At 37.9% G+C, this 26,242-nt stretch overlaps 1 protein-coding gene and 1 long non-coding RNA gene across 8 annotated transcripts in view; one reads left to right on the top strand and one right to left on the bottom strand.

Annotated features, from left to right (window-relative positions):
* Positions 1–26,242, top strand: part of LOC127621843 (protein 4.1-like) — a 151,090-nt gene that overhangs the window by 44,146 nt on the left and 80,702 nt on the right. For all 7 annotated transcript variants that reach the window (XM_052095607.1, XM_052095606.1, XM_052095605.1 and 4 more), the window contains exons 2-5: positions 2,916–3,076; positions 6,494–6,883; positions 9,461–9,649; positions 20,968–21,072. In XM_052095607.1, coding sequence (XP_051951567.1) covers positions 2,930–3,076; positions 6,494–6,883; positions 9,461–9,649; positions 20,968–21,072 — 831 coding nt within the window. In that variant the 5' untranslated portion in view covers positions 2,916–2,929. The remainder of the gene's footprint in view (positions 1–2,915; positions 3,077–6,493; positions 6,884–9,460; positions 9,650–20,967; positions 21,073–26,242) is intronic.
* Positions 24,064–24,890, bottom strand: LOC127621850 (uncharacterized). Its single transcript, XR_007967912.1, has 3 exons — positions 24,779–24,890; positions 24,456–24,615; positions 24,064–24,370 (listed from the first exon to the last, which is right to left on the bottom strand). It is a non-coding gene; the product is annotated as an uncharacterized LOC127621850 (long non-coding RNA).

Here is a 26,242-nt window from a genome sequence, read left to right as displayed (position 1 = left end):
CTTGGAATTGAGGCCAAACAGTTCAATCTTCGTTTCATCAGACCAAAGAATCTGGTTTCTCACGGTCTGAGTGTCCTTTAGGTGCTTGTTATGTGTCTTGTACTGAGCAGAGGCTTCTGTACTCTGCCATAAATCCCAGATCGGTGGAGTGTTGCAGTGATGGTTGTCCTTCTGCAAGTTTCTCTCATCTCCACAAATGATTTCTGGAGCTCAACCAGAGTGACCATCAGGTTCTTTGTCCCCTCTCTAACCAAGGCCCTTTCAGCTGTGAGACCTTTTATAGACAGGTGTGTGCCTTTCCAAATCATACCAATCAATTAAATTTGTCACAGGTGGACTCCAGTCAAAGTGTAGAAACATCTCAAAGATGATCCAGAGAAATGGGATGCATCTGAGCTCAATTTCAAATGTCATTGCAAAGGGTCTGAATTCTTATGTCCATGTGATATTTCACTTTTTATTTTTTGTAATACATTTTCAGTTATCAAAAATATTTTTTTTGCTTTATTATAAGGGTATGGATTGCAGATTGATGTGAAAAAAATAATAATTTAGAGCATTTTAGCATAAAGCTGCAACATAACAAAATATGAAAATATTTAGGGGTCTGAATGCACTGTACTTGTAAATGAAAATACATTTTGTAGGCTCTATGACATATACATGTTTACAATATGATCCAGTGATGGCTAGAATAAATCATCTTTGTCCTTCGAAAATGATTTGGGTCTAATTTAATGGAAAACTATGCAAGTGTTGATCCGTGGCACATCAAAATGTTGAAGATGAGCATTGCCGGTGTGTTCATACCTTTTTATATCAAATAATTGCTTTTAATTTTAGAAGGCACTATGTCGTCCACCAAACCCCTTTAAATTAATAAAAACCCCCTCCTGCTTGCACATCACCAAATTTGTGTTGCGAAATATGTCTGAAGAGACTATTGTGCAATGAGCAGTCCTATTTAAATCTGAACGAATCCCTATATATATATAATTGGAATAATGTACAGATTTTGCTGTTTCGGAAGGAAATTGGTACTTTAATTCACCAAAGTGGCATTCAACTGATCACAATGTATAGTCAGGACATTAATAATGTAAAAAACAGCACTCATTCTTTTGAGGAATGAAGGCTATACGATGCTTGAAATTGCCAAAAAACTGAAGATGTCATACAAAGTTGTACACCTACACTCATCAAAGACAAATAACAACTGGCTCTAACAAGGACAGAAAGAGATGTGGAAGACCAGATGTACAACTAAACAAGAGGATAAGTACATCAGAGTCTCTAGTTTGAGAAATAGACGCCTCACATGTCCTCTGCTGACAGCTTCATTGAATTCTACCCGCTCAACACCAGTTTCATGTACAACAGTAAAGAGAAGACTCAGGGCTGCAGGTCTTATGGGAAGAATTGCAAAGAAAAAGACACTTTTGAAACAGAAAAACAAAAAAAAAAGATTAGAGTGGGCAAAGAAACACAGACATTGGAAAAGAGTGTTATGGATCTTAACCCCATTGATCTTTTGTGGGATCAGATAGACTGTAAGGTGCGTGAGAAGTGCCCGACAAGACAGTCACATCTATGACAAGTGCTACAGGAAGTGTGGGGTGAAATGTCACCTGAGTATCTGGACAAACTGACAGCTAGAATGTCAAGGATCTGCAAAGCTGTCATTGCTGCACATGGAGGATTTTTTGATAAACTCTTTGAAGTTCTGAACGTTTGTTCAAATTGTAATGGTCATTTTTCACATTATTAATATCCTGACTATACATTGTGATCAGTTGAATGCCACTTTGAATAAATGTACCAATTTCTTTCCATAAGAGCAAAATCTGTATATTATTCCAAACTTTGGCCGCCAGTGTGTATATAATCATCGGGAAAATCTTCAGATTATCGATGCATGATAAAGGCTATATAAATATTAATGAATCAAATTTCGATTTGTTGTATTTTTACAAAGTTCAAATGTTTTATAATAAAGCTGACAATCTACGTATACGTTTTTTTTTTGTTTTTTTTAAATATTCACTTTCACATACTTTTTTCAGGACAGGTTGTTCAGTTCTGTTGCTTGTTCTGCACCTGATCAGCCTGAATGTAGACCACTATTTTTAAAAGCTTATTTGGTTTAAAAGCTTTGTTGTACATAATGTATATATCATGCTATTTTAAAAAATATATTATGTTTTCACAAATGGGCTTAGTCAGATGAACGGTAACCTTTCTTTCTTTAAAGTTCATTTTAGACCCTGTCTGTGTGTGATGGCCCCCAGCATTTCACAAGCACACCGCCATTGTGGAGTGTTTGCATTGCAGAGTATTGTCAGGCTGGTATTGTGTGCGTATGGAGCGCAGACAGACAGGTGTTCTGCCCGTGACACACCTCATAGTGCTGAATAGCGTGTGTTTGCTCATGGTGGGCTTTTGATGGACTACAGGGATTGTGAATAGCTGTGACTGAGGCTTTATTCTTTTGCTTTGAGAAGATGAAAGAATGTTTTGATGCTTTAATTTGAAAGCACTTTCATCCGTTTCACGTTAGCATAACTCAATGTGTGGTCAGTTTCAGACTTCCGATTTTTAAAGGAGGCATATGATTTTTTTTACTGCATTTTTCCCAGAGGGAATCTTTTAATTGATGTGTAAGTGTGGAAGGTTGTGTTGATTCATCTGTGTGACGTCAAAGTTGCAGAAGTTCAAAATGAGTTTTGTTTCAATAAATGCTCTTTGTGGAAGTAATACTTTTCCCACTAAGTAATCAGTAAATGAATCTGATCATGTAATTAGTGATTTGGAGTAGATAACTTTTTGGAGGTAACACTGTAAATGTACTTTGGAGTTGCTTGTCTAAGTGTATTTTCCATCCTCTTTTTTTTTTTTTTTTTTTTTTGGTCTGTCAGTGTGATCGGGCGTAATGACGACAGAGGTGGGACCAGAGACGGATGTGAAGAAGGAACCAGAGAAGGTTCCAGAAGTTCAGCAGCAGACGGATGCTACACAAACAGACCAGCCCGAAAAACCCACTGACAGCGACACCCAACCCACCCAGACAGTACTGGAGGTACTAATAAAATAATGATAACTCCTTTCAAAAACTACAGCAAGCATTGAATGGTTCAATGACATCAATTCAATCAAAGGATATTATTAATAATAGACGCAATGATTGTAAAAGGTTTGCGTGCTAGGAATGGCGTAACCGAATTAAAACTAGATAAGTGTTTACACAAGTAATCATGGCCTGACTGCATGTCAATTCCTAAATAAGGAATTTTCCTACCAATGGAGCAACCTTGAAATACCACCTTAAGATTTTTTCAGCCAGCAAGGGGCAATCAGCACAGCTCCAGCTGGAGTGTAACACAGCAGGACACATTGTAGCGTTCAAAGATGAAGCACAACATAATGCAGGACTCGAGGTGCGTTTTTAATCTTTTCAAACTGCGTTTTATTTTACAGAGCATCCTAAAAATACAGTATTTTTGTGCAAAATGCTAAAAACAAAGGAAACACAGCACAACCTTTGTGAGGCACTCTAAAAGCATCCACCTGATGCATGTGTTAATGTGTGTGTGTGTGTGTGTGTGTGTGTGTGTGTGTGTGTATGTATAATATATATATTAGGGCTGGGAAATATAATGTCAATTTCTGTGATTTTATAGTTGACTGTTTAACGTGTAAAAAAAAAAAAAAAAAAAAAAAAATGCAATTAATTCAATATCTGTTTTTGTTTTTCACTTCCTAAAACTTTTTCATTTCATGTGGCTAAAATTGGCATATACTGTATAATACACACTTGACTCGACCACACATCCTAGCATACATAGAAACTGATTGTGTAAAGTAGTGCACACTTATTCATTACAACACAAGTCCTGGGCATAATAAACACAGGAGATGATTTACTGTATGCTGAATGGAAACTTCACCTGTAAGCAGTAAGCCAGGTGTGGAAGAGATACCGGCAAGCTGCCGTATCTCTTCGCATCGACCGAAAACGTTCTCTCACTATCATCTGAATCGGTATCAAAAGCAAAACTTCGAGAAACACTGAGAAAATAAAGAATAAATAAAAATCCAATAAATATCCAAATAAACATCAGTAGTACTGTTTAACATCAAGCATATTTTGACTATTTTAATACTGGCAGTCAATTAGGGGCAGCTGTAACACAAGAAGCATTTACACCTGCCGAGTCAAGAGATAAACAGCGGCAGCGGTGTTACACCGTATTCTGCTATACAAGTTCAGGGGAAACTTTCAACGGTGGAAAACCAGACTTTTAATTATTACATTTTATAAATGCAACGACTGGAATTGTTTGGTTGATTGGGGTACCAAACTGTGAATCCTGAACAAAACAGTTTGGTGAATACATGTTTACACATTAGCTTCCACTCAGCTGACAAGCAATGAAAGTAGCTACGTGGTTAGCTAGTTAGCTATAAACTCATTGTCACGGAGAGTAAAAGATGGACTTTATTTACTTCCAGCATTGAGTCTCACCAACTAAGTAACAACATAGCGTGAAATCAACACTCAACAGACACAATCCACCACTGCACGGTTGTCTGCTGAGCTGCAAAAAGATGCTCTGACAAACTATAGCTGGCTAACATAGCAAACAGAAGTGATAAACATGAGTGACATGGTTGTCATGGACAAGGTTAATGTTATATTAGTTATATTAAAAAGGGAAAATAATGGAATCATCGTTTATTAACTTTCCAGTATGTATTTCACAAACTAGTTAGCAACTTAAAGAGAAGACACAGCTAAACACTGCACTGTCTGCAGAACCATCATCAGCTCAGCTCTGTAAACAATGTCCGAGCGAGCTCTGCTGGATAAACTACGTTATGACACCAACTCTAAATCATTCAAGCATTGTTTTCTGCATTGTATGTTCTGAAAAAAAGTTTTCATATCGGAAAACATATACGTTGACATGATAAATCGGTGAAAGACTAATATCGCGGACCGATAAATTTTTCGGGCACTAGTATAAAGTAAATATATTTATGATTATATTTTAATGTTTGTTTTAATGTACCACGATTAATCACAGAAAACTGTGCCAATAATTATAAAACACATTGTAATCAATTTACAGCCGTGATATATACATTTACACTCAATGAACACTTTATTAAGAACACTATATTAATATACTGAGGAGGGCTACACTTTGCTCTCAGAACAGCCTCAATTCTTCCTGGTGTGGATTCCACAAGATGTTGGAAACATTCCTTTTAAGATTCTGGTCCATGTTGACATAATTGCATCACACAATTCTGCACATTTGTCAGCTGCACATTCATGCTGCAAATCTCTCATTGTCATGTTAATGAAACCAGTTTGAGTTGACTTTTGCTTTGTGACGTGGTGCATTATCATGCTGGAAGTAGCCGTAAGAAGATGGGTAAATTGTGGCCATGAATGATGTGCACATGGTCAGCAACAATACTCAGGTTTTGGCATTCAAGCAATGATTAATTGGTATTAAGGGGTCCAAAGTGTCATTGCCCACACCATTACACCACCGCCAGAGTGACATTTTCACTAGGGGTGTACTCACTTTTGTTGCCAGCGGTTTAGACATTAATGGCTGTGTGTTGAGTTATTTTGAGGGGACAGCAAATTTACACTGTTATACAAGCTGTACACTCACTACTTTACATTGTAGCAAAGTGTCATTTCTTCAGTGTTGTCACATGAAAAGATATAATCGAATATTTGCAAAAATGTGAGCGGTGTACTTACTTGAGATACTGTATCTATATATAAATTATAGCATTTATTTGACACCGCTTAGTAAATTAAAAACCCATTAAAAAAATAGTCTACATGAACTTAATATATACACAAATGTGTAATATACACAAAATAGTTATATAATACACAATAATATAATGCACAAAATGTATTCTTTCTGGAAAATGAGCCAGAAATATTTATGACATATTGATGATACTGATGTTCTTAAGTGCCAAAACACATTTTTGTCCATTTAAACATTCTCTAGAATGAGAATATCCCTCTTCCTAATAACATCTGCTTCTGACTAGCAATAGAGTCTGTTTCTGAAAGTAAACGTCTCATTAATTTACTCTATAGGGGAATAAACCTTCACGGCACAACAGACCTACATATGCTTTTGTTGAAGTCATCGGCCCATGTTATTTCAGCTTCATTTTTCAGAAATTGTGTTTAATAGCACAATTCCTGGTGAAGAACTGCATTACCCATGATCCTGAAGAGAATGATCCACCAATCAGGGACAACAAAATGTGTGTTTGATTTTCAAGTACTTTTTTGCTTCAAATCAAAGTTTGTAATGTTGTGATTCACCTCAGAGCTGGTTGGTTTGGTTCATGGCTGACAACTCTTTAATAAAGGTTTTTATGAAATCACTATGAAAAAATTATTGTATTCCATTCTGAAAAATTGTATATTTCCTAATGTGTTCTCGACCAGGAGGGGAGCCAGAGCACAGAGCCTAAGACTGAACAGGAAGAGGGAGTGTCTCCTGAAGTCAGCAGCTCTCCTCCTGCCAGTGGGCAGAAAAAAGAGAAGGGCATCTCACGCTTTCTGCCTCCATGGCTTAAACGACAGAAATCACAGAGCCTAGACAAACCAAGCGAGAACGGTACGCCAAATCAGGAGAGCGTGGAGAACGGGGAGAAGAAGAAAGAGATAAAAGAGGCGGCGGGTGGAGGACACGCATTATCTCCAAGTGCAGAACTGCCGGAGGAAGTGAAGGAGGTGGCAGGAGAGGAGGTGAGGGAGCAGAGCAGGCCAGAGGAGGTGCAGGTGGAGGAGAAAGATAAGGAGGAGGAGAAGTCCATTGGCAGTGCTGAGACACAGGTGCGCATCAACATCTGCATAATTTCTATACATCAGCCTCAAAATATAATAATTAGGATGTTTTAACACATGAACTCAGTGCTATTAATTATATAAAAAATGAACACAACCACGCTTCTTTTTAATTTTGAGATTGACGTTGTGACTTTGAGGGGTACTTTGACTTCGCATGGCAAACAAACTGATATAGGATGCTGCAACGCTATCATTACAATAATCAAACCCGTGTTCTGAACATCTGTCTCTGCAAAACGTTTGCTAAACATGATTTATTATCATTTCATGTAAGAACTTTGACTCGTTAATGGATATGATTAAATAAAAGTGATTGTTTGTCACTGACTAAACCTCCCTGCCCTGCGTGACGAAATGAATGAAGATTTCCACTCGAGTTTCCAAGTTAGATATCCGATATAAAGTTATATACTCTTTTCTCAGTTGAAAGGTGGAAATTCGCTTGAGTTGAACGCTTCATGAATCACAGCAACAATAATACAGAGAATCACGGCTTTCCTCACAAGAGTGAACGTTTGGACACGCACGCACACTTACACATACACATACACAGCAGGCGAGTGTTTCAAATGTTCACCTTACACATCATATTAATACGTTTGGTTACGGCATCTCCAGTTATTTGAAAATAGATGGTTCAGACAGTCACTAAAAAAACTGGTGCGCACTTACTAAGATTACTATGGTAACCTGAAGGATGAACAGACGCGCGTTGTGCACATTCTTTCAGAGTTCGGCAGCGAATCTTCTCATAATGACAAAATATGATGCATTATTTTTTGTATATCTTTTGTACATTTTGTTACAGATTATTTTATAACAGCCTATAATAATAAATAGACAATACACTGGAACAACAAGATGCAATGCAGCGGCCAAAGATGTTTGTCAGACATGTTATTATATATACAGTTATTAACATGTAATTGCCCCTTGAGTACTCAACGAGTATTGGAGTAATTAGTCAGAGTACTCGAGTAGCCAAAATGACCAAAATGCCCATCCCTAGTAATAACATACTACCATACTACACTTTTAAACTGATACGGCAGAAGTTGTAAGAGTAGTATGTGTCTCGGCTCACTCTTGTGGTTCTTTCGATGGCCTACTCTGTGACGTCAACTAAAGTCAGACAGAATACTATCCAACAAGCACTGCTTCAAGTTGAACATACCGAAAGTCATCTGTGAAGCAATCATGATTAAAGAGATTTAATTGGACTTGATCGGTCACACAAGAAGCTAAAATGCTGTACTGTTGACTCCTAAAAAGTAAAGTCTCATTAAAACATTTTCACACTTTTTTTTATTTTATTTGTCTGATAACATTGTGTGTACGTGAATCACAGGAGATTTCTGTCATTTGTGTCATTTCCAGCACATCTCAAATTCTGACTTGTTTAATAGATTGGAAACACTGGAAATGACGCTGATGGAAATGACATTTTTATACTTGATCAAATAAAATGAGCGACTCCTTTGTCTTGCTAAGACTAATTTCATAGATAAATTATGTATCCTAAAATCACAAAATTGAATCACATTTTCACACTTTTTGTGTAATCTTGCAAAATGAAAGCTTGATTGAAAATGATGGGCAATAAAAAGTGATATTTCTCTTGATTTTTCATCTCAAGCGTGCTCTTCACTGACACTTTTGTTCACTTGGCTAAAGGAAAGATTCACCCAAAAATAAAATGATCTCATTATTTACTCACCATAATCCCATCCCAGATGTGCATGACTTTCTTCTGCAGAACACATTTGAGGAAAAATAGAAAATATTTCAGCTCAAGCGTCCTTAAAATATAAGTGGATGGTGATCCGACCTTCTGAAGCTCCAAAAAGAACAGACAGTCAGCATAAACGTCATCCATATGACTCCAGCGCTTAAATGAATGTCTTCGAAAGTGAAATAAAAAAAGTTTTTCCAAATGTGTTCTGCAGAAGAAAGAAATCATACACATCTGGGATGGCATGAGGGTGAGTAAATGATGAGAGAATTTTCGTTTTTGGGTGAACTATTACTTCCAAGACTTAAAAAAACAAAGACTAAGCACATTTCTTTCAAAATATTTTTTTTAAACACCAATATATATTTTCTTGGTGTATTAACTTGAAAAGCAAAACTTTCTTGTTAAGGATTTATTTTATTTTATTATTTTTTTAACTGGAAAACTAGACAAAAAAGCGGTGTGTTCTAGATCAGTATAATCAGATCATTACTGCATCTCCCTTCTGAAGAAAGCATCACCTCAATTAAACCTGCATGTGAATTTATCCTAATGGAAATCAGATGCTGGAAAAAACATGAGACAATATTCCAGACACACTCTGTTGTGATTTCAGTATGACTTACAGAGCGCCTGTCACACCATCAAAGCTCTTGTGTCATTAAACGCTTCCTTACGTTCCATATTTTTGCCAAAAAACATCATTCTTCTCTCTGTGTCTGAACTCGGCACCCACCCAGTGACATCACAAAGCAGCGATCTGCTCCAATGGAAAACATGAGTGTGTGTGACAGGTCATTGTGTGTGTGTGTGTGTGTGTGTGTTCACAGCCTGCGAGGGAGGAGAAAGAGAGAGAATCAGAGGAGAAGGAAACAGAGAAAAAGACTGTGAAAGAGGAGGAGCAGGTGACCCAGCAGGAGACGAGCGTCCTGTCTCCACTCAAACTCAGCAAGAAGATGAAGATGGTGGTGTGTCACGTGACCTTATTGGACGGCAGCCTGTTCTCCTGTGAGGTGGAGGTGAGATCTGTATTATCAGAATTGAACTGCAGAAAATGACATGCCATGCAATTTTTTTTTTACACACTTAAAGAACATTTAAATTAGACAGATCATTGGGATTCAACGACAAATACAATTTCAGCTCGTCTGCATAGCAATGAATATTAATGTTGTATTTTCAAATCACTGGACCAAGAGGCAACATGTATAGTGAAAACAATATTGGCCCTAACAGGGAGCCTTACGGAACACCACAATTTAGTTTTGAAGAGGAGGACAAATCATCTGTAACAGACTCTACAAATTTCCTATTTGACAAATAGGAAACAAACCAGTCTAAAGCCACCCCAGATACTACCTCCACCAGTAGCTTTGCTACTGCTATCTCTAAAAAATGTTTCGTTAAAAGGTAATTTTGAACCTCCGGCTCGTCTTTATCCCCCTCCCGTCTGATTAGCCCAATTCAGGGATGCACGTGTGTCCTCACAGCCAGCCCCGCCCTCCTCCTCATCACAGATAACTTTATGCTTTTTTTTATTTTAGAGTCTGCCGGGGTCTCTCTTTAAAGCTTTAGTGTGAAAGGCCTGTGCAAATGTGTGTGCTTCAGTTGAGCTGATTAACTGATGGTCTAATAGACAGACAGCCACATTAATGTTGAGGAATTCCAGTGAACTGTTGTGTTGAATTGAACTTATTTAACTGTAGAACTGAGTGTGTGAGGTTTTTTTGTGGTGCTGAAGGTGTGTGTTGGTGTGTGTTCAGTTAGGATGCTGTAATTGGATAAGGCAGTGTGCTGAAAGAGGCATTTAAATACTGGGTGATGACCTGTGACCCTGCAGTGTTTTGGGGGAGGGGTCCTCTAGGGACAGATTAGAGGGGGTCTGTACACCACCTGCTGATTAAACTCCCATATCTGCTGCTGCTGATGGGCTTTAGACATTTGGAGAGCACACAACACATATACATAGTCATCAGTGTAGAAGTTTTAGCTGATAATTTTTAATCATAAGTGCAATTTCTCATATTTGTCAATTATATATTATTATGCCCAATAACTGACATGATGGCCATTGTCGTCCGTCCATTCATCCATCGTCTGTATTTAAATAAGCAGATAGTTAAGAGTCTATGATTGGATCATTATTGCAGTAATTAATATGTTTCGGCTGGCAACAATTCTTTTGACTCTAACTGATGCAGTGTGTAGCTTCTCATTTCTTAAACAATCATGTCGGAAGTAGGGCTGGGCGATTTAAAATGATATCGATATATATCACGATAAAGAAAATCCACTATAAGCTTTTGAGGAATTTTCGATATTTACTGCGTGTCACTAAAACACAAGCAGTTCGGCTTTCTCAGGCTGCGTTTCCACTGGACGAAATCGGCTCAAAGGTGCTCACAGCACTAGGAGAGAGTTTGCTCTGCACCGCTGCCAATTCTACGATCCACCTTGATATCTCAGATTTTGGCCTAATGAGATATTTTAGAAGGCAACATAATGTACTGCCTACAAGCTGTCTATATGAGCAGCTCACTAGGTTACGTCCATGTTTCACTGCGTAAGATAATGTATAACTAGAGTTTCATTGAGTGCAAATAAGTGACGATAAGGATTCAGGTTGTGTTTTGATACAATGTTAGCGGAGAGGTCTGAGTTGTAATTACTGGCCGCTCTGTGAAGTTTGAACAGGGTCGCTTTTGTCCCCACCACCGGAAAGTGCTGAAGCATCACTAACCGCTATTGTCCCGGTGTATTCATGCACAAGACAGTGGCATGTTTACTCTGAGTTGTGGCTGTCTCCGGATTGCCCTAAAGCGTAAGCCGCAAGATAAAACAAAGCATTCCAGACATGATGTTTCATTTGGACGGTGGTGACAATGAAGTCTCTCATGAACACCCCCTTGAAACCCATGAATAAAACTACACCATGTAAAAGAAAATACAAACCAGATTAAATAAAAGGGCTGGGTATCGATGCAGATTCACAAGCTCGCGATTAGTTTTTGGTTTATCTTTGAATATTTCAGTTATGATGTCCATTTTGCTAACATTTGAAAGCAATTTGACTATTCTTAATATCTTTTTCAAATCCACAACAAAATACGAAATAATTTGAGTAAATATTGTTTCAAGTTCTCAAGTAATTAATCAAAAGAACAAAATTATATTTGATGAAATATTCTCTTGTTCAATACAAGCTAAGCTAAATCGACAGCATTTGAGGCATAACGTTGATTAACACAAAATAACACAACTCGTCCCTCCTAAAAAAATAGAATGTGTGTTCCAATGAGGCACTTACAGTGGAAGTCAATGGGTCCAATTTCTGCAGGGTTTGAAGGCAAAAATGTGAAGCTTATAATTTTATAAAAGCACTTGCATGAATTCTTCTGTTAAAACTTGCGTTTTTTTTTTTTTTTACGGTCGTTTTAGGTATAGTGCACACTACACGACTCAAGCTTGTCTCCTTTGATGTTTTGAGTCGGTGACTAGTCTGCGACTAGAAATCTTAGATCGCACGACCAACAGTTGTGTATTATGCACGCTCTTGCAACTCGCCCTGAGAAGCACACACATCTGAAACTCAGTTAATGCATGTATTCCCCTAATAGAACTCAGAATTCTGCTCTAAACGTCATGTTTGTGCTTATATTAAATGCAAGTATAATTCAGAGAAACTGTGCACCATTTTTTTTTAGCACTTTGTCTTTTACTTTTTAATTTTTTTGCTTTATCATTCAGTATTCTACTGATGTAATAATTGATTTCATCCTGAAATCATAGATTCTCCCCTCATAATCTAAATGCAATTGGTCATAAGAGATAGCTAGATGTAACCGTGATGTCTCGCTTGTACGCTTGTAATCGGATCACCCAAAATGCGCCAGGGCCTCAGTTGGGGGCGAATGGTCGTGTATTTGATACACCCATTCTGCGCTCTGTTGTGTAGTATACGCTTGGCTTCGTTGATGGAAACGATGTTGTAAAATTGTCTATATCTTTACACAGATGCAGTTAGAAAGTCATTTTATCACACTAAAATCATGTTAAAACACATATTGTTTAAGTCTTGTGGCTATACTTTTGAAACAGTGGGTATTGTAACATTTGTAAGTGCCTCACAGTAACCCAGATTTTTCTGGGAAAAGGAGGGACAAGATCACAAAAATAATTGATCAACATTATACCACTAATGCTGATGATTGAGCTTAACTTGAATCAGGGGTGTCACCAGACTTCAGTGACATCCAGGGCTTAACCCACAGGCCATATAATACAAATCAGAAGAATCCTTGCATCCATAACTTAAACAATGACCACCCTACATGTCAAATAATAAATATATTAAGCTCAACACTTTCACCAGTTCTGAACTTTACATGAGGAAACGTCAGGTGCACAGTGAGAATTACAACTTGTCTGCACATTGTTCATTGTGCAGAAATATTATCATATATATCTTGAAAATAAAGTAAAAATTACAAGAAGAAAGTCAAAGTATTAAGTATGTCATGATAATGGAAAGGAAAGTAACATCAAAGAGATGTGGTGGACAACAGCGAGTGGAGCGTCTGGGTCTTTACACACAACACCACTAACCACGGAGATAACTTGGCCGTGCGACCGAGCTGAATTTGTGGGAAGTTTTTGTGAGCTCTCTGTTAATGAATCAGCTGTGCGTGCATTAGGCGCCTTTCAAGTGAAGCAAAAAATAATTGGACCTGCTGTGAATGATTTAGGTCCATTTCAAGACATTGAATGTGGTAAGTATTGTTTAGAGAGGAAAACCCAATGCTGAGTTGGACTGCTCAAATGTGTGTCTGGTTCTTTCTCCTGAATACATTTCCTGCAGTGTCCAGAAACTAATAACTCTGTGCTCAAGGATTTCTTTATTGCTAAATATTAACCTTTATAGTATGATTTAACTACATCCTCCATCATCTCTTGCATTAATAAAGCTGCTGCCTTGGTGTCCGTTCCATTGTTGTGATGATGATGATGATGATGATGCTCTGTTTAGTCTACTCCTACTTTATTCTCACAATACTACGACTTCTAATACATTTTTTCTCAAAATATAATGACTATAATCTCAAAGTGCTACAACTTTATCCTCATTATTTTGACTTTCTTAGCAAAGTATTACAAGTTTATTCTCAAAATCTTCCTTTTTTCTTTTTATTTAACGTGCCAATACAATGCCATTGTAGGATCACAGTGTAAAGTTAAAATAACTTTCATTTTTATTAATGCATCTTGCAACAGCTGCGTTGAGTTTCGTAACTGTTACACCATTAAACGTGATTCCAGGATTTTAACCAAAGCATAGTTTCAACGCTTAATAAAAGGTAAGACATTGTTTTCCCCTTTTGCTCTGGTGTGCAGACATAAGTAGCCTACAATAATTAGACAAGTTCAGTTTCATTTGATTTTCAACCATTGAAAAATCAAGGCACCCCAAAGAGGCTATTTAACTCCACGCACATGACATGGAAATGTGACCTTGCACGTGCGGAGCGCATATTCAGGAAGTGACAGTTTGATCCTTTTTGTTTGACTTTAAAGACCTGTGCATTGTGCTGTTTCAGCTCATAGCTCACTGTGCTGCTATTTTGAGTAGCATTTGAGGAAATTCCATTGCAATAAACATTCTTTATTTGCACTTACCAACTCCCGGCAGAAACCCGAATAACAGTTCATGAAACCATACAATTAACTGATTGGTAAAAACGTTAACCGTACACATCCCTACTACAAATTATCAATCCATATATTTGGTCAGCTCAAGTGTAACTGTACCAGTATACCTGTACACAATAACAACTGTTATTGTGGCTACCTACTGGCATAACAATCGTAGGCCTACATCATACAAACCTTATCCTTCTTAAAGTTTTGTTGTATTGAATGTATAAAACCTCCGTGCATCTGATGCAAAAAAGCTGCACCCCCGTGAGAGAAAATATAAAGCGTTTGTAACATGTCTGATGAACTTGAGCTTTTTTTTAACCCAAACAAATTATATTAGTTCACTTGTTAGTCTGGCAAATCAATTTTCCTGTTCAGCCAATGCCATGCTAATTATTTACATACTGTTGGGTCTATGGATGCTCATTGTAATATTTATAAATGTCATTGTTTAAGGACATTTTTGTTTACTTTTGTGTGAAAAACTATTTTGTGCTGTGTTGGGTTGATCTGTCCTGAATTGAAACCAGCTGAGAACCTGCTAGTCCTGACAGAAGGATTGATTCTTTGTCCTGTCTTTCTTTCTGGAGAGATGATCTTCACAAACACTCAGTCACAGAGCACGTATCCTCAACTATTCACAGCGCACTGACCTATATAACAGCATATGGCCTTATATTTTTAATGCTGTAGATGGGGAGTTTATGGAGAGAAAGTCAGTCACGTGTTTTCTTGGATGCAGAATTCATTTATGCATTTGGCAGACGCTTTTATTCAAAGGGACTTACAGAGCACTTATTACAGGGACAATCCCCCCGGAGCAACCTGGAGTTACGTGCCTTGCTCAAGGACACAATGGTGGTGGCTGTGGGGATCGAACCAGCGACCTTCTGATGACTAGTTATGTAATCAATATGTTATGTAAAAACAATGTAATCTGGATGTAAAAATGTAAACGCGTCCGAGTTCTTTGAATAACATGATCATCGTGAGTCTAAGATGCTGGAGAGAATCGCTCTCTTTCCTCTGGTAGATGATAAATATGTCAGACTGTTTCCCCTTAGGTTGTGTTTGACAGTAATGCTTCAGGACAGTGTCTCTATTATTCAGCCTTCTCATGTTGTCTTGTAGCACACGCTGTTATAGACCCTCTTCAAACATACTAATAACAATCTCAGAGGAGTTCAGGCCAGAGTTAAGAGTTTTTCTTTTTCTCTTTTTTTCTCGTTTTCTTTCTTTTTTGTCTTTCCTTCTCTTTCATTATTTCACACTTCCTTTCACACTCTCTCTTTAGCTCTATCACTCTTTCTTGTTTTTCCCAATCTCTCACTTTGCGCTCGCTCTCTCGCTCTTTCTTTATTTTGATATTGTCTTCACTTTCTTGCATTCCTTTTTTCAGTCATACTTTTAGTCTTTCATTAGATATTTTATTTTATTCAGCTGCTTTTGTTTGTTCTTTCATTTATTAGTTTGTTTGTTTTTACTTTTGGACCTTTTTATCTCTCTCACTATCTGAGCCTATATTCTGTTTCTTTGTTAAGTTTATCTCCCAACGAACCACCAGTTCACAATAGTATCAAGTGTGTAGTTCCAGCTCTAAAATGTGATTGGATGAGATTTTAAAATGCACAATATACACTGTCTGGGCAAATGTTTTTTTTTAATACTCCAATATTACGCTGGACCGCTGTAAGCTTTGATTACGCCGTGCATTCGTCGTGGCATAGTTTCGACAACCTTATGCCATGTCACAACATTTATTTCCATCCAGAGTTGCATAAATGTTTGTCCGAGATCTTGTATTGATGACGGGAGATTCGAACCACTCTGTAAAGTTTCCTCCAGCACATCCCAAAGACTGTCAATGGGGTTAAGGTCAGGACTCTGTGGTGACCAATTCATGTGTGAAAATGATTCCTCATGTTCCCTGAACCACTCTTTCACAATTTGAGCTTGATGAATCTTGGCATTGTCATCCTGGAATATGCCAGTGCTGTCAGGGGAAATAAATTTAATTGATTTGATAACCTGGTCATTCAGTACATTAAGGTAGTCAGCTGACTTGTCGCATAACGTTGCTGTGCCTCGACCTGACCAATTGAAGCAACCCCAGACCATAACACTGCCTCCAGAGACTTGTGCAGTGGGCACTATGCATGAAGGGTGCATCACTTCATGCGCTTTCCTTCTTACCCTGACGTGCCCATCGCTTTGAATAGAGTAAATCTGGCCTCATCAGACCACCTTACCTTTTTTCCAATCTTTACGCTCCCTAGAAAATTTAAAGTTTTTTTTGTCTTTCTTGTGGCCACACGGCTGTTTAGTCCCAATCCTGTAAGTTCTCGTGCTGTTGTTCATGTGGAAATGCTCTTTCTTTCACTATTAAACATAGCCGTGAGTTCTACTGTCCATTTTTCAGATGTGACCTCAAGTGTTTTAGTGATCATTCTAGATTATTTCTGCCCACATTTCTTCTGTGAAACTGACGGTTCACCACTATCCTTCCTTTAATAAAGCGTTGGACAGTTCTTAACCCAGTTCCAGTGATTTGAGCAATCTCATTAGTTGATTTCTTTACTTGATGCAGATCAATAATTTGCCCCTTCTGAAACACCGTAACATCTTTTCCAGGACCTCGGGATACGTCTTCCGACATGATTGAATCTATTTATATGGTAGATTCGCCCCAATCGATTTTATATGCATCTATACCAGTTATCAGTTAGTGTTACTGCTGTAAAAATATTTTAGTTTGGACGATGAGGTGTATTTGAAAAAAATGTTGATCCAGGGCTGTTATCTCTTTACCTCATCAGTGTTGCTTATAATGTCAGGGCTGTCTAACCGTTTCAGAGGTTCAACTTCCTCCATATAGAGCTTTTAACTAGAATGTTCTCCGAATTCAAATGGGCCATATATGTGGTCTCTGTGATATCGAAGCCCGACTGAATCATGCAAGTTTTTCGCTGCACTGTCCCAGAGCTTTGCATCTATCTCTGGAGCACACTGAAGTGCACTGAGGCGGTTCACACAAAACCCTGCCTAATTCTTCCCACTGAGATGCGCGTGTCAGATATGAGAGGCATATTTACTGCTCTTAAAACTCTGGACGCAAGATGAATACAATTAACTTTGCTTCGGCTGCGGCCACCCACCAAAGTGGCAAATAAATGTGACTGAGTTGCCCACCACTGACGATTTCTACCCATATTTGGCGGGTGTTAATGTCAAGCCCTGGGTGTGCATGTTTTGTGGTGATATTCCACATGAATCTCATATCTTGTCACTGAATATCTTGTTTTTCTCTTCTTTTATCCTTTATTCTAATATCAGTTGTAGAATTTGTGGGGAAAAACACACCTACACAATCTTTCTTTATAAATGGTCACATCTAGTTGATATTTGGTCAAGTAAAATTTAGAATTGGCTAATAATTAAAGCTTTGAGGTACCTTGAAAATGCTTGAAAAGTGCTTGAATTTCACTCTTTAAAAATCTGTACATACACTGTAACAGTCATGATGTGCACTGAGGTGGATATCAAAGCTGTATTCCACTTTTCCTTCGGTTCATGGGTTCAGTTGTGGCCATTTGTTATGCTCAGAGCCACTGTGCCAACACCTAGTTACTTTCCATGGGGACATGTCTCCAGTTACCCCTGACGGAGTATCCGTCTCCAACTGCGGGTTTTTTTGCAGCACATTTTGTCAACACATTAAAAACAGAAAGCCTCTCCTGATCTGACGTGGAGTGTGAAATTAGATCAAATTTGTTGTCAGATATTCGACACATTTTCAGATGCACTACCAATCAAAGGTTTGGTCACAGTTTGTTTCTCATAGTCTTATGCTTAAAGCTTAAAATGAGTTTTGTAGACAGATATACATATTTGTTGTTTGTTTTTCCAATTGATGAGTTGGAGCGGATAGAAAGGAAAAGAAGCCAACAATTGTCCACCATAGCAGCGTCTAGCCCCTACAGATCCAGACTTATTTTAAGGTCATTGACAAACTGTCCAATGTGATAAAAATGATCAAGTTTGTTTTAAGTTCATAGATATGTAATCCATTTTCATTTCACACTTTTTTGGAAAAACATGTAAAGCATTTTTTTTTTTTTTTTACAACAAAATGTTTTCTTTTTATAGAAATGTCATGTGGTGTAACCATGAAGTAAAAGGTATTAAAAGGCTTTCCTTGTACCTTGAATAAATGTTAATGTATGCAACTTAAATTTTTTACTTTAAGCCCCAAACAAAATATAAAAATGACTTTGAACTCAATAACTGTGAATTTGAATTGCATTTGTAATGAATCATTTGGTCTGGACAAAAAAATGAGCATCATGACCTATTATCGAAAATGTAAATGTGCTAATTATAGTGCCACCTTGTGCCAATGCAATGAGGTGATAAAGTCAACTGCCAATTTCTGTGCAAAAATAAAATCCTGAAGCTGCCACCTTTCTAATTAATTTTTTCACCTGTAGTTTTGCCCCCAAATCAGAAGAGAACATTGTCATTTTGACCCCCTTCTACAAAAGAATGGATTACTTTCTAAGTAAATATTGATCCATGACATTTGGCTTTGATATTATCTGTGTTTATCTCCCTTCAGAAAAAAGAATTACCAAAGTGAAAAAATATATAATCAGGGATAGCTTCTAAAATTTGGTTGAATTTTTTTGAATTTTGTGGGGTTTATGCTTAGATAACCTTTTTTTTTTTTTTTTTTTACAAATGGAGTAAGAATATGTTCGAGATAAGTAAATGCGTCTTGTTTTATGGATGTTTTAAATGCGTTTTTCTTGAAAAACACAAGAAAAACTCTGATTAAGAAAAGGTTTTTTTGCAGTGTAGGTTTTGTGCCCTGTGCTTGTGTGAAATGTAACAGTGGCTTGAAGAAACAGAACTGAAATGGAAAAAGATGGACGACGTGTCTAATACTCTAATGGTTCTGTCCTCTCAATGTTTGAGTTTGTTTACACTCTTTTTACCCTTAATGCGCTTTCACCTAATGCAACTCTTCTGCAGCAATAGCATTTCACTATTGATCCAGTGGAAACTGAAATCCATTAGCGTGTGTGCGTGCGTGTGTGTGTGTGTGTGCGTGCATCTGTTCTTAATGACCGCTCATGATTTCAGTGTTGAAACAGCAGCTTTAGAGTTTACCGAGCATAACATCCTGTCACTTATCAGTAAATCTGCCTCATAGTGTGAATAAAAGCTCGGATTAGTTAGTATAATTGCATCCATAATGGCAGCTTGTAGTAGTCTGTGTGTCATGTCATAACCAGACAGATTTAATACTTTGGAGGTTGTATTATGGGAAAACATAATTTTTCTTGATCTTTTGGATCATTAGAGTTTGAGATTTTAACATGTGTCTGTTTATGTCTTTAAAGTAGGGGTGGAAAAATGCAGCGCTTCGCTTTGTCTTTAAAATATTCCTCTTCCAGTGAGACAGTGAGTAATGCTTGAAGAGCATCGTTTGTTGCGTCTGGACAACAAAATTCTGAGGAAAATAGAGAGACTGTTTAGTTCAATGCCACCCTCTCATTCCTCAAGAGTCACTCACACTCAATGTGCTTGTGTCCAGAATGTGAGGAACGTCTCAAATCTGCCCATTTTTACCCAGCGTCTGTGTGTGGCGTCTACATACAGACTCTTGACACACTGTCCAGTCACAATTCCAAACGGCCAACGCTGGCATTTAACACCACCTCTTAACTAGCCGTTTCAAGTGCCAAGTATTTTTATGGCCTGAATTAAATCAAAATGCTCCAAGCGATGGAATCACCGCTAGTCAGAACACATTCGATATGTGAGTGGACCTACCTAGTGCTTAACAAATAATGCAAACTAAACTGCCGACAAAGTCTTGTCACTTGTTATCTGTCAGCGGCTATGTGCCCAATCAAAATCTGAATATCGCTAAAACAATGTGCGAATAAAGCAGCATTACCATCAGAAAACTCATGGGATGGAGAAAATAGAAATGAAAATGGACGTTGTAGCCACTGTGGCTACAACAGACAAAACGTTCTGAAGATCTTGATGTTTGCTAGCGATTGGATGTCTGGAGTGAAAGCGTGTCTGGAATGTAATAGTAGACTATCGTTTTGATGACAGACTTTGGCATTTTACAATAACCAGATTTGAGATGCTATGTGATGAAATTCTCTGAGCGGATTACTGTATGTATTCACATGGCTTGTTGAGGTATGACTTCTTTTTGATGTACATGTATATTTCTATATACATTTTATTGGAATGTATTCGGTTAATGTGTCTCCATTTTAGTTTATGTGCATGTCCGGATAAGCTGTGAGCGTACAAGCTTTTTATGCAAATGTTTCGATCCAAAGTTTTTATGCAATATCCCAAACTTCACACAAAAATACAGGGGGATGGAAACACAGCTATTGGCAAAAACTCAGAATGACATGAAAGAGATGTGATTTGTTACTTTGTTGTATCATATCCACGTCCATGACTGATGAAGATGTTTTAAGGGAGGTCAAGAAATAAATCATGTTCAAGTACAATACAGATGAATTCTACGAGACAGTTGGTAGTGGACTTCATCAAGCCGAGGTGTGTTACATGGATTTATGTGTCAAAATGTTTTTTCCTCTTTCTCCAGAAACGGGCTAAAGGCCAGTACCTGTTCTTTGAAGTGTGCGAGCACCTGAATCTCTTGGAGAAAGATTACTTTGCTTTGAGCTTTAAAGACAACGCCGATCAGAGGGTGAGTTTGAACTCTCGCTTAACAGTACTACACTCATATACCATAGCATCACATGAAGGAGTTTGTAAAGCTCACATCTAGAACCACCATCAACTACCATCACAGGATACTTTAAGCAGAAGTTTGTGGGAAGTGTTGTTGTATAGGGTGTTAGGCCAGAAGCATACTCTGTGCAAGTATTCATACATGTTTTGATTAGGGCTGTTAGTCGATTCAAATATGTTATCTCAGTTTTTGTATTTAATGGATTGTTCATTTAAGAACTGGAACCAAACTGTTGTGCTCTTTGTTTTTTTTTTATTTATGCATGTGCAAGATGAATATCTTTTGACCATTGTGGAGTGTCCATGAGCACCACATTTAAAAGCTGCCTCATTGAGTCAAAAACAGTTTTTAATCATCTTTTAAAAATACACCAAGACATTTTTTCCACTATAAGTTGCGTTGTGCTGATCTAGCAATTTTTGTGCTCAATAAAGAGGCTCTCACAAGTTATGTGTTGTTTTTTTTTTTTTAGGTTAACACAATGTTTCTACCACATGACAGATATCACTGAAATAAATTCACACCTGTCTCTGTGAGAGTCGCAGTAGATTCTGTAAACAGGAAATAGAGCATGGGGGCTAGCTTCCACATTTGTTTGATCAGAAACTCTTTCTGACTTTCAATCATTTTGCTCATTGGGGTTTGGTCACATCGGGTTGGCTGACATGTTTTTGAAGGATGGGATTTTGAAGAAAGCTGAATTTGTGTTTTTCTCACTAGGTTCATTGATCCATTTAGCACAAGTAATAGATAGGAGGTGGTGAACCACACATAATGTAAATATATTTATATTATTTAATCCCTACACATTGACCTAAGTGTTACATTTACATTTATGCATTTGGCAGATGCTTTTATCCAAAGCGACTTACAGTGCACTTATTACAGGGACAATCCCCCGAAGCAACCTGGATTTAAGTGTCTTGCTCAAGGACACACTGGTGGTGGATCGAACCAGCGACCTTATGATTAACAGTTATGCACTTTAGCCCACTACACCACCACCACTAAGTGTTGAAACATCTGTCTCTTCTGTCAACTGGCCAATAGACTTGGACTTCGAGCAGCGTGTCCCTAAAACCCACCTTTAACACGCCGCCCTGGTGCCAACGTCAAACACCCCACACTTTTCAAAAGCAAGAGGGAAGCTCAAGCTGATGTATCCATGTTATTTAGTTATATAGAATATCAAGTTTATATCGAATGTAAAAATTAGCTAGCTAGCAAGATAAGTTCATGGTCACGGTGTCCTGAATGGTCTCTCCACTAACAGCGATGTCCCAGCACACAGACCATGATCTCGAACCTTTGGGCACCGCTTTGTCCATTGTGCGTTTTAACGGATTTGTACTGTGGCTGCAATTTTTTAATTATTCACAAATCTGTACCGTTTTGTGCTGGATACAAGACCTTGCAAGTTTGGCAAAACTCCACCTTTGACATTGACCTCGCCTCAATCTCCGGTTGGCATTGTTCGCCCAAGGGTAATCGGCAGGCCAAAGGCCATTGGCCGATAGCTCCGAAAAAGCCCTGAGGAAGCAGGATGAAGCTCCAGAAGTTGCAGCGGGAATGCAACTGGCCCTGGCACGCACTAGCCCAGATAGCAATAAGTCGGCGGGCCGCTGGCGGTGCTCCGGCGGCAGTAGAAGCGGCAGAATGGCGATATCGCACCTTCCTACCGCGGCCGGCCCGCTGGCTATCCGCCGTATATATATATATATATATATATATATATATATATATATATATATATATATATATATATATATATATATATATATATATATATATATATATATATATATATATTTATAGCTTGCAGTTTATCAAGAATAATGATTGATCAAACCAGACAAATTTCCATTTGGCGTTTTAATTCCACATCAAAGGACAGTAACTGTCATTGAAACAAGATGTCAGATCACTGAAATATAAATAACAGAAAAATACAAACATTATATATACACACACACACACACACACACACACACACACACACTAAAGAACATGCAGGTTTCCAATTCAATTTTGGTAAAACAAAAATTTTTTTTTTAAAAACACTATTGTAACACTTACAATAATTGTTAATAATATAAAGAGGTCAGCTCTGGGATGAAAAGAATTACCAGTAAACATAAGCAATGAGGATATTTGGTACCAAATAAATTTCAGGATACCAAATAAATTGAGGTATAACATCATATTTACAAGTCATTTCTAACAATAGGATAAGTGGTAATAATTTAGAGTAAAGCTCTGGAGTAGAATATACCATTATAACTGCAATGCTGACCTGTGGCACAAGGATTTACAAGCTATATGTAACAATAGTATAACAGTTAAGCACTGTGACGGAATGAAAGTAGAATTTTTTGTACTAGTTAATGTGCAATATCAAGTATCAGAGGCATGAAATAGGATTTACAAACTATAATAGAATCGTTAAGCACTGACGGAATGAAATAAGCCAATACTAAAGTCACGGTAAGTAGAATATTTGATACCAGATAAGGTGCAGATATCAAGTATTAGATGTATAATCTAGGATTTACAAGCTATATTTAAAAATAGAATAGTTAAGCACTGTAACAATGAAATACGCAGCAAATTGTATATGAAATAATTGAGATCTTTGGTATCAAGGAATGTGCAGGATAACAGGTATAATATACATTTTGACATTCAACTTACACATGACAACAAGTGGGAATAAATATAATTAACAGCAGAAAATCCAGCTGTAGAGAACACAGCCAATCAGAATGTCTGGAGAGGTTGGGGACTGTGTGGCGTAGTGGGTTAAGAATCACCGGTTTTCCCCGACCTCCAGAATGAGGCAGTGCAAATTGGCATATCTTCAGTGATTCCTCGTGCGCCTGTATGAAAGGACAAACCATCCCATATTCATCCAAGGAGCTGCCCTCAAAGCAGGGTCATGAGGAAAAAAAAAAAAAAAAAAGCAATTTCCACAGTGAACAGTGTGGATTGGGTGAGTGTAGTCTGACACTTTTAGCAGGCTTTTTTAGGGGTCTTGATGTTACTGACTGCAGGATAAATAAAGGGTTCCAGTTGTCAGTGATGCTGGGGTGTCAGTAGTCAGCCTAGGTTTAAGGGGTCGGCTGTGGGTCCCTCTCAGCTGTGCGGCGCATTTTTCCACCTTCACGTTCAGATGCTCCTTTCAGGTAACGCGTAACGTTAACCTGGATCGCCTCATCAGTGGCATCCTGGGTTGCCGGGTTCTTCCGGATGGCTCCTGTAGAAAATAAAGATCTGTCATTCCATTTGAATGGCATAAGGTCATACACATCTACTTAAATATAAAAAAATATCCAACTTACTTTGAACAATGGTCTTCAGGAACATGTCTCTAAAACATGCTTTATCCCCTACACCAGTCCAGGTTGTATTGATGGAAAGGTGATTAGAGAAGATACTCTGAAGCATTCGCCACACGGTTGTCTTTAGGTCCCTCCCACATTTGATTGCCAAAAACCGAAGCTGAAAATACCAAAAAAATGTTACAAATTACATTGCTCTGAAGCTTCTCATAAATTTAAAATGTGACAGGCTGTGGATTCAGACTGTAGAATATGCAGTGTACGATCTTAATTTTACTTTTTAGATGACCCTATGGCGTTATAAACGAAATCGGCACACTTACAAATCGTTGCTGGAGCTCTTTATCCTGCCTCAAACTGTTGTCAAGCAACACCAAATCTTCCTGGGTGTCTAGGGGGGAGTAACAGATCCCCTGGCAGGGATAACTCTCCAACCGACACATTGGCACTGAAATGTTGCAGCATAGCATTTTGTTGTCCATGCTTCGCACAACATCGCCAAACTCCAAGACGTCGCAGCATTAGGGTTTGATCTGCACCTACAGGGGTTCCCAGAACAAAAGAATAAAGTAGTCAGTCCTGGTCCTTCAACTACTAAACTATGACATTTATATCTAGGTCTACTACATGTACAGATGGCCCCAGTGGGAATTAAACCAACAACCACAGGTGTTGTTTGCAAGTTGTACCTGATTGCCCAGTGCGAGCAAATGTCTTCAACATTGTCCCAACTTGCTTCACCTGCTCTTGAAGTGAGCCGCTGTCACCTGGGAAGTAACAATATATTGATTAGCAATACACTAAATATAATAGTAATATAATATAACCACAATTATCATACCAGTAACTTTCCCTGTAATTTCTATCCACAGTATGTTATGAATGGCATACAAGTTCATAATGAAGAACCCTTATGATAACATCAATTTCATTTTTTTTCTTTGACCTTAGAATATTTGTTTGTAAAAGGGAGGAAAAAGAAAATAATGAAATATTGGTATACAGATTTTGGTTGATATATCATACTGTACAGTGAAATGTGCTATTGTTATATCCCTACTCACCTGAAGGACGGATAGATCAGCCAAATCTCCAGTCAGGCCTTTGTAGAGTGTGTGCTCCTGCATATCCACAGGTATTTTAATTCAAACATGCAACATATTGTAATAAATCTACAATATTCAGCCTTTACCTTACACCCTCGGTTGTTGCTCTACACTTTAATTATATTAAATACTTATTTATATAGCTTGCTCACTGTATAATCATTATAGCCTAATACTTATAACACAAGATTGCATCTTAAACGAATGACTGAGTTGAAAACTTGAATAAGAACGCATTTTACACAGAGGGGACCAGCTAGGGAAACTTACCTGCCTACAATAACTGTTTTCATTTGATTTGAGTTACATTAAACACGAATAACCTTAGCCGAGTCCCCAGGAACATCGGGCTATTAAAGTAACAAGCCTATAACTGCGGTTTTATTAATTCTAGCTTCACCATACACTCAAACTGTGAGGTTTATCTGCTTTCCCCATGGACCTGTAACACAATGCCCTGACAGTGACTTCACCTGTGCCCTGATCTTTATTAGAAACTGAGAGGAGAGCAAGTTAATATAATTTATATTACAATTATCACAAAAATTAACAAACAGTCTGCTTTAAAACTAAGAAAAAACAAGCTTCTATACTAACCTTACATAAAAAATGAACACGTGGCGAACTAGCTTAGCCGCTATCTGCTGGCACACCACATTAGATTAAAATATTTACCCTTGT

This window comes from Xyrauchen texanus, chromosome 28 (genome assembly GCF_025860055.1).
Source record: "Xyrauchen texanus isolate HMW12.3.18 chromosome 28, RBS_HiC_50CHRs, whole genome shotgun sequence".
Classification (NCBI taxonomy): domain Eukaryota; kingdom Metazoa; phylum Chordata; class Actinopteri; order Cypriniformes; family Catostomidae; genus Xyrauchen; species Xyrauchen texanus.
The sequence above is the reverse complement of the archived record's forward strand: the minus strand, read 5'-3'. Positions and strand labels throughout refer to the sequence as shown.